This window comes from Pogoniulus pusillus, chromosome Z (genome assembly GCF_015220805.1).
Source record: "Pogoniulus pusillus isolate bPogPus1 chromosome Z, bPogPus1.pri, whole genome shotgun sequence".
NCBI lineage: Eukaryota > Metazoa > Chordata > Aves > Piciformes > Lybiidae > Pogoniulus > Pogoniulus pusillus.
This window is the reverse complement of record NC_087309.1, coordinates 70,095,077-70,104,441: the sequence shown is the minus strand read 5'-3', so window position 1 is coordinate 70,104,441 and position 9,365 is coordinate 70,095,077. Positions and strand designations below refer to the sequence as shown.

At 41.7% G+C, this 9,365-nt stretch overlaps 1 protein-coding gene across 1 annotated transcript; it reads left to right on the top strand.

Moving 5' to 3' along the window:
* Positions 1-1,118: 1,118 nt before the first annotated feature.
* RFK (riboflavin kinase) lies at positions 1,119-8,730 on the top strand. Its single transcript, XM_064140116.1, has 4 exons — positions 1,119-1,631; positions 4,118-4,269; positions 5,524-5,626; positions 6,180-8,730. Exons 1-4 carry the CDS (start codon positions 1,550-1,552, stop codon positions 6,308-6,310), a joined length of 468 nt encoding a protein of 155 aa, XP_063996186.1. The 5' UTR covers positions 1,119-1,549; the 3' UTR covers positions 6,311-8,730.
* Positions 8,731-9,365: the final 635 nt, after the last annotated feature.

Below are 9,365 nucleotides of genomic sequence, written 5' to 3'. Positions count from 1 at the left end.
CAATTAAAAAGAAAAAAAAATAGAGGGGGGTGGGGGGAGGGGGAAGAGGCAACTAATAGAATTAGAGGCAAGACCTGACAGGTCTTTGTAGCTTATATCAAAACAGGTAAAATTATCAGCAACTAAGAATAACGGGGAAAGACTGGAGACTAGAAGTCCCTTCCAACCTAAACCATTCTGTGATTCACCTCAAGGGTTTTGGAAGCATTTTTAGATATAGATATGTGTTTACACACAAACATGTGTATGTGCAGCATTTCAGCGCTGAATGAGACCCAGAACTCATATGGCATATATACTACTGACACAGACAAAAACACCTGTTGGCAGGCTGTCTGCTCTGTACTGTAGAGAGATTATGGATTTTTCACATCTAATGCTGCTTCTAACTCCTGCAAACTCGATTTATTTGAGTTGCATCAGGGTCACAAAAATTAGTGTTGACATTAAATGATGAGATCAACACAGCTGAGAGTGACAGGAAACAGGAAGAACAGGAAGGAAGCAAAATGCCATCAACCTTTTATTCTTTCACACATAGAATGAGCACGGGATCAGCATTTCTGTCTCGGTGTTTGTTTGCTTGTTTTCCAAAGGAAATCCCTGCACTACGAGGGGGTAATGATAGAAAGAGATATGAGAGCACAATGACAAAACAGAGGGATGTAAATTTTTATTGTGACCTTTTCTGAAAGACAAACCATGGATCGTTATTTTCACACACGGGTTCAGGGTGCAAGATGCAGCTTTCAGGTAAGAGGGCTGATGTGGCAACTCCCAAGCAACCCCGAGTAGGTGCTGCTTTTCAGCCACAGCGACTGCCATTTAGTTTTCATTGCACGAAGGGTGCTGGACTGGCCACGTCCGGCCGCGCCCCTGGAGCCTGGCGGCAGCAAGCTACACCATCTCCGTGAGCCGGACAGCCGACTACGCCTCGTTCCTACAGCTACTGACGGCCGGCCTACGGGCCCACGCCTCCGCTGAGCTCCCCAGGGAGGTGACCTGCTCCACTGCCAGCCTGTCATTGCGAAGCTAGCCTGCGGCCCTGCTAAGCGGCCCGCCTAGGCCCGCGCAGCAAGGCTCTGCGTCGCGGCACACAACATGGGATGACAGACAGGCTTATCAACAAGCGCGCTGTACGGACAGCCCCGGCCAGGCCGGGCCAGCGTGTCGCTGCCACTGCGGGCTGCACCAGCGGCCTCTGCCAGCCTAGCCCAGCGAACTGAGGAAGCGGGAAGAGGCAGGGAGCAGCACCGTAACCCCTTTCATTTCCACGCAGCGGAAACACCACGTCCACAGACGGCACTATTGAGCATGCGCAGCTCCCTCCCCCAGGCGTCGGATGGGAGAGTTAGCTTGGGCAAGTCCATTCTTAAAGGGAGGCAGGTGGCGATCAGAGAGCTGTGTCTATTGAGAACTGGAAGGCTCCTCCCGCTCGTTCCTCTTCCTGGTAGCGCCCAAATCGGGGCGGTGGGGAGGGTTGGTCGCGGGCTGAAGGAGCTCCGCGGAACGCGTGGCCGGCCGCTGCTTGCGGCTTTTGGCGGCCACTATGAGGCACCTGCCGTACTTCTGCCGTGGGGAGGTGGTAAAGGGCTTCGGCAGAGGCTCCAAGGAGCTGGGCATCCCCACTGGTGAGCTGGGTGCGCGGGGAACGGGAGCGGAGGGAGGGTGAGGTTTCCCGTGAAGGTCACCGGCAGGGTGGTCGGCCTGGTGTTAGCCACCCTGCGCGGGGCCAGGGGTCCACACCGGATTCCTCTCCCGGCTCGCTGCGTCGCTGGAGTGCAGCCTCCGGTGAGGCCCCGGTGGGTTTCAGCAGCCCGTGCCGCTCGGCCGGCCTGAGCAGAGGTGTGCCGCGCTCTGCGGGGGGCCAAGCCGCCGCCGCGCAGGAGGGCAGGGGCGGCAGGTTCTCCTGGCGAGGAGATGGTGACGCAGCGCGATTGGACTCTGTACGCTCCCCGCTGCCTTTCGCTATTGCATTATTGCCGTGACTGAGTCTTCCCGTGAATAGTCTCAGTTTGTTCACTGTTAGCGTTTTTCTGACTTCTGCCTACGTTGCTTAAAGTCTTGCACCCTTTTGTGTCATCCCCGCAGCCCGCTCCCCCACCCCGCCCTTCTATTAAGTGATTTCTTTAGATCTCGATTTTTGTTCGTTTAAATGATCGCCGTCACGATGATGCGCAGGTTGTAGATAAATGATCCCAAGTACGGTGTTGTAGTGTGGCAGCTTGGAAAACGCCCATTCACACAAATCTCGGATAAGAAAGGGTGTAGGCATTGGAAATAGCCGTGAGAAAGGAAGTCCAAGGGGATAATGCAGAAGTTACAAAGCAGAGCTGGACTTGGCCTACAAAAAAGTTTTTTATTGTTCATCACAGTTTCAGATCTCTAAATATAGAGAGGTAATTCAAGTGTGTTTTAACCAGACACTGCAGTCTGGAGCCATGTTGCACCACTCCTAGCAGGCAAGGAATCTACACAGCCAATCCTGAGATGCTGGATTTCTGACAACGTCTATTAATAATTTTGCTTTTTTTCCTCTTTATGGTGTATAAATGGTGCGTTTTTGTCTGGAAATAGGAGAGGGAAGTTATTACTTGAGAACTTTGACAAAAATTAAGTAACCATAAATTACCACATCAATATGATGTCTTGCATTAAGAGATCTGCTCGCATGGAAAGTAAGTTGAAAGAAAACTAGATTCAGTCAGGAGTTAATTTCACTGTAGGTAGGCAGTTTTACAAGAAAATCCCAGAAATACACAGATTTTACTGTAGGGCAACTTGTACAAAAATCGGCAGGTCAATACTGGGGAAAATCCTGTTCATCAGTGAGCAGCATGAATGGATGGTGTGTACCATCAGCAGGTTGGCTGATGATGTGAAACTGTGAGGAGTGACTGACACACCAGAAGGCTGTGCTGCCATTGAGCATGACCTGGATAGGCTGGAGAATTGGCTGAGGAGAAAATTAAAGTCAACAAGGGTAAATGTGGAGTACTGCATCTGGAGAGTAACAGCCCCATGCATCAGGAGAAGTTGAGGGCTGACCTGCTAGAGAGCAGCTCTGGGGAAAAGGACGTGGGAGTCCTGGTGAGCAGCATGCTGACCATAACCCAACACTGTGCCTTCACAGCCTAAAAAGGCAACAGCGCCCTGGTATGCATTGAAGAGTGTGGCCAGCAGGCCAAGCTAAGTTCTCCTCTCCCTCTGCTCTGCCCTGGTAAGGCCTCATCTGGAATACTACATCCAGTTCTGGGCTCCCCAGTTCAAGAAGGTCAGGGAACTACTGGAAAGAGTCCAGTGGAGATCTACTGAGACAAGTAGGTGACTGGAACATTTACTATCTGAGGACAGGCTGAGTAAGATGGGCCTCCCACCTGCAGAAGACTTGAAGGGGGAATCTCATTACTGCTTATAAATATCTAAAGCACAAGTGTCATGGTTGAACAAGAGGGAATGGATACAAACTGAAACACAGGAGGGTTCATGTAAAGATAAATTCTTCGCTTTGAGGCTGGCAGAGCACTGGAGCAGGCTGCCCAGAGAGATTGTAGATTCTTGGTCTCTGGACACAGTCAGAACCTGACTGAACCTGTTCTTGTATGGTCCTGTTCTAGCAGGGGGCCTGGTCTAGATGATCTTCAGGGTGTCCTACAATTATGTGATTTTGTAAATAATGACTTCATTTATTTCTGCATATGTGTTTTCATAAGGAGGTTATTTTTTTACAATTAATTAGTTCCAAGATGTTACAGTGCAGAAGAAACCTCGTTTTTCAACATACTAAAGCTGTGGTAGTTATCCCAAGAATGAAATGGATTCTGACTGGAGATTATTATTGTTTATTATTCCCACAGAAGGGAATGTGCCTAACTAGAAAACAGAGCATGCATTAAGAGATATGACAAATCAGATGTTACCGCAAGGGCTGAGTTTTGTGATGCTGAGTTGTGTTTTGTGCTTTGCTAAATGGCATGTTGCTTCATTGTTATCAGTTGATAACACTGTTTGTAAACAGTATGTAGGCAGAGTTTGGGTTATAAGTGTTTGAATGTTCTGTTACATTTTCAGCTTACATGAAGTCACTCACACTTTACGCTTTCTGAAATCTTTGCAGCTAACTTTTCTGAGCAAGTAGTCGAAAGCTTTCCATCTGATATCTCTACTGGTATATACTATGGATGGGCATGTGTCGGAAATGGAGATGTGCATAAAATGGTTTTGAGCATAGGATGGAATCCTTTCTATAAGAATATTAAGAAGTCAGTGGTAAGAATTTTGCTTTGTATGGGATTTTTATTATAATAAACAAGCCAGATGTTGAATTTGAGCAGAATTTGATCCTTAAATGAGGTATAGATGTTCTCTTTGCTCTTTGATAGTGGGTGTCTGCATCATATGTTTGTATTGTGAACAGAAAATACTGTCAGTATCCAGAAAACATGCAGCTGTAGATGAGTACTTTTTTTCTTTCTGTTCAGTCATTATTTACATAATTCAGAAATAAAAATATATCAGAATTTCTGAAATTGTGGTTGCTTATGATGTTGAAAGCAAACTGCACATAAGCACGAATGCACTGAATTTCCAGCACAAGCAGGCACATACTTATCTGTTGTTCTCTGCAGTATAACTTGAAATGTATGCTACTTTGAGTCAGAGATATTGGAGCATCTTAAATTTAATTCTTCTTGTAAGTGATGGAAACTATACATGAGATGCTGTGAATTGATACACAAGATATTCAAATATACAAAAAAAAAAAAAAAGAATGGAGGAATTGTATTAAAATCATGAGCTCTGACAGCTGTGTTTTTCTTGCTGTTGGGAAGGCTTACAGACCTCTCCTTGCTGTCAGGAAGGCTCCTGAGGCTCACGGAGCTCTCCTTTCATTTGGGCATAAATTTCTGCTTCTAAATGTTTAAAGAATCCATAATGTGCTGTTCTTGTGCAAATATATGCTTCTAAAAATTTGTACAGGTAATCTTTCTGAGCAGCAGTGGTAGGTGCTATGGGTGCACCTGCACAAGAGAGGTAGATGTGCATAAAGTAGTTCTGAGCATGAGATGGAACCCTGTCTCAGCCTTCAATTCTTGAATGTTACCATTCAGTTCCATGTGAGCTGCTTGTAAAAGCTCTTCTGAAGCCAAATATTTCAGTCAAAATCTTCATAGTTATTTCTGTGCATCAGCATAACAATGAGACATTAAGCTTTGTGACTTGTTGCCTTGGAAATCTGAGAAGAGGTGAAGCATTCCTGAGTAATGGCTTTATTGTCTTTTTTTTTTTTCTGGCTATCAGAATATTTCCAAGTAAATTTTTGTTAAATTTCATGCAAAATACCATTCTCCTTCCTCATATAAACAGAAGGCCTAGCCTTTTAGTCATGCATTACATGTATTAAACTAAGTGTCCCTCTTACCATTATGTGCTGGAGATAATTTGAATTGGGCGTACTAGCTGTACATCATTACAGTGAGGGGAAATAAAGTTTAATTTAAATGTCAACTTCTCTTCCTTTAGGAAACTCACATTATTCACACCTTTAAAGAAGACTTCTATGGAGAAATTCTTAGTATAGTCATCACTGGATATATTCGACCAGAAAAAAACTTTGATTCCTTAGGTCAGTATTATAGGTCTCCTTCAAACTCGTCTCTCATTTGTCTTACGTATTGTAATGAGATATTTTATCTGTTAGCCTTGGAAATTTTGGTAAAATGTTTTCATAAACTAAATGTAAAATCTCATAAAAGCAAGGCCCCCTACATCTCCCAGGGTGTCACACGTACCCAAGAAATGTATTCTGTTACTTTTCTGAGGAGTAATTTTGAAATTACGGATTTGCTGTAAAAGCATCAGTCTGGTTAGTTAATCTCCTTTTAAAATACAGCTCCATTAGAATTGAAACTCCACAGATCTGTAGCCAAAATGTCTTTGGAAGAAGGAGATGGTGGTGTTTGTAATAGTGGAATATGCACGTCTGGCGTGTTTGTGTTTTGGGGTTTTTTTAAAGGCATTTTAAAACTCTGCAATCTCGCCTTTCAAACCTCATGGTAAGAATTATAAGTGTTCTACTTTCGTGATTATCAGTTATTCTGTGGTGCACCACATTTGCACTTGCTATTGTGTGTGCAGAATTCAAACCAATTGTTAAACATCCCTGTTACCTTTTTCAGAGGCACTCATTTCAGCAATTCAGGAAGACATCGAAGAAGCAAAAAGACAGCTAGATTTACCAGAACATCTTAAACTCAAAGAAGATAACTTCTTTCATCTACCAGAAGGCAAAATAGTAAACGACCACTGAGGAAATTCATGCTGCTTTTTATTCTGTTGTTGTGTTGGGGATTTTTTTGCTAACTTTCTCTATATTACAGAGCTTTTATATTTGCACTGCTTTTTTAAGTACTTTGTTGTCATATATCTGTTGAGGTTTTATTGTGTTAATTCATCATAAAACCAGTCAGAGGAAAAGAGTAGAAGGCTGGTTTGGGTCCTTACAGATAAGTTGTGTGTCATAAAGTTACTGTGGTTCAGAGATCTTAGCACATGCAGAACATTAACAAAGTGAATCATGACCTCTTCTAAACCTAAGGTGTGAATATTTTAAGTGAAAAATGTCTGACTTCAACATGCAGAATGTTATTCCAACTGCTTTTCCCAGTTTCATGTCAATATTACGTCTGGGTTTTAGCTAGTAGCTTAGGAAAGTTTACTACTGATGTAAAAGTTTCCTTTGCAGAAAATAAATGATTGGATAACAGTAGCAAGAACAATTCTCTCTATTTTTTTATTTTGTTTGTTTTTTAATGCTGCACAGTTGTTATGACTGAAGCTATTGTTTTAATTGACATATTTATTTGAAATGAAGGAAATCACTGTGACTCATTGAGTTACTGGAATCTGAGATACACTTCTTCGTAGTTGACTATGTATGACAGCACAGGATGTGCATAGTTGGCTTCTGAGGAAGTGTTTCACTGAAATTCAGGAAATGAGTGACTCTGAAAGTTCATAAACGTTTAAAGACACAGTCACAAAAAGATGCAGAAACGGTATAGCAAGACTTTTCTCATTGAGCATTAAGACAAAAGAGGCAATGAAAGGCAACTTTGCAATTCATGTGCTGGTGACATTTGTTAAAGGACTTTTTGGAAAACCTTAGGGATATTTGCTACACTGGCAATAAAATGGATGACTTCAAGATTGATATTTTAAGGCATAGGAAAAAAATTGTCAGATCTATAGCGCAAGTGCAAGTAGGAGCCAAGGTTTTGACTAACCAAGTAGATGAATGTACAAATGAAAATCCTTTGGGAATTCGTGGAATCAAAACTACAGTGTGTATTGGTTAAATATTACAAGACATTGCAGCCAGTCCTTCTGTGAAATATAGGTAACTGGAGGGAGCATTATCAGAACTAGTTGGAAAATACTTCTTTATGTAATGTATGATTCCAAATTGTGCTCCTCTGATAAATTTTTCTATGCCATGCTAAGAGAATGGAGCAAGGTAAGCTGCATTGACTTCAACGCATTAATTATCTTTTGATGTCAGCTTGTGATTTGGCTGGAACATTTTCTGAAGTTCAAAATGAATTTGTGGATGTGTCTCAGCTGTAGTTCTTCGAACTACTGTGAGTGATTTTGAACGCACAATTTCTGTAGTGCCACTTATGAATATACTCCTTGTCGCATCCTATTTGAATCCTGCTTTCCACTGTAGGGTTGGAGTTTTAGCAAGGCAGCTGTTGGGTCTTTATGACAGTTGCTATTTGAATGTTTGTCCTGCTTCATGTTGCTTTAACATAAAATGGTATGTTATGGGGGAAGAGGTCTTGAGCAAATAAAGGACTAGCTCTCATTCTGTAGGCCTTCAAGATGAGTTGTTCATCACTTCTGACAGCAGAGATGGAAGCAGTACAGAATTGGATTGGAGGGGCAATTATCAGCAATTTGATATACTTGCTTCTAAAAGAGAAGTAAATAGTGAACTTCCACTATAAATAGTGTTAGAAGCTGTATTTCTGAAGTATGTAAAATTTGTCTTATGAAAATTGAGGGATAAAGGGATAAACTTAATTTTTTTCTAAGATTTGAGTCTATACTGAGATTGTAGTAATGTCAAAGTCTTGTATTTTATGTTTTTGTTAAAGAATAAACTAAATCCACACTAGTCAACTGAATATATTTGAAGAATATATTGTTGGTTTTGGTACTGTACCTAAGGACTCATAGCCTTCCTTTAAAATTGTTGGGTTTGCCAGTAATTTCATCTCTGTTATGGGAATCATGGTGCCTTAAGATGGTTGTCTGAATAATGCTTTCCTGTATCTGCTAGTAGATACTAGTATCAAAAATGCATTTCACTGCTTGGTTGTAGAACCACTGTGCTAATCTTGACTGAGAACAGTGGCAAAGAGAAAACTTGAAAAACTGTTGATTCGCTCTTGTGTCTTAGTTGAGGTGTGATATGTGGATACATTGATCTAAAATTCTTTGTCTTCAAATCAGAAAATGTTACTACATTCATTTGACTGAGTTTACCTGTGTATGTTATTTAAGAGAAAATGTTATATAGCAGCTGTTCAAGCTCAGTACATAATTCCTAGCACAATATAAATTTTATGAAGGGTTATATTTTTATATTATGTACAAATAACTATTTATTTTGATTGATGTTGCTGCACTCTACCATTAATAAAGGAACTGTAATTGACAAAGTTACCCTTTTCACAAGTTTTGTTTTCTTTGCCGTGCCTGGCTAAGTTACTTGTTTCAGTCTTACATGAAGCATCGTGGGGGTGACTGCCTGGAAAACTAGTGTGATAGAGAAGAGAAATGAGTTTTTCAACCTTTCTGGTGTCTGAAAATAGCCCCACTGTGGGGGCACTTGAGCTTTAATCAGAAATTAAGGAAGTTGCAACCTTAGAATTCACAGTCTGGAACACATGAATTGATCTGTCTAAATATTTTCTTTAAAACTTCCCGTGTGTTTTAGGATTCAGATGGAAGAAGTTGCATTCTTTACCTGTGCTCTCTTTTGTCTGTTAAATGTTCATCTAGGTCAGGGCAAAGATGTATCTGCTGCTGCTGAAGGTGAGTCAGACATCTGTCAAAGTGCATTATTGTGGCTCTGGCCTCTTAAGCAAAAAAGTTCCTCGTGTACTTTCATTCTTGGCAACCACTCATATGTAGACCTTAATATAACTTCTTCTTAGCATCACTGATGTTATATCAATAAAAAATGTAAGACATTCTGGTGATATATTTGTGGTCAAGTTATGGTTGGTTTTTTTGACACTTGGTGTGAGTCTTCAGTATAGGCTGGTATCTGTCAGGAATCAGGCTTCTAACAAGAG

What these genes read in the sequence shown, in the direction of transcription:
- RFK (XM_064140116.1), top strand. Translation starts at nt 1,550, where the DNA reads ATGAGGCACCTGCCGTACTTCTGCCGTGGGGAGGTGGTAAAGGGCTTC. An exon ending in GGAGCTGGGCATCCCCACTG is followed by an intron (nt 1,632 to 4,117) that starts GTGAGCTGGGTG and finishes AAATCTTTGCAG; the next exon opens with CTAACTTTTCTGAGCAAGTA. An exon ending in AAAAAACTTTGATTCCTTAG is followed by an intron (nt 5,627 to 6,179) that starts GTCAGTATTATA and finishes TACCTTTTTCAG; the next exon opens with AGGCACTCATTTCAGCAATT.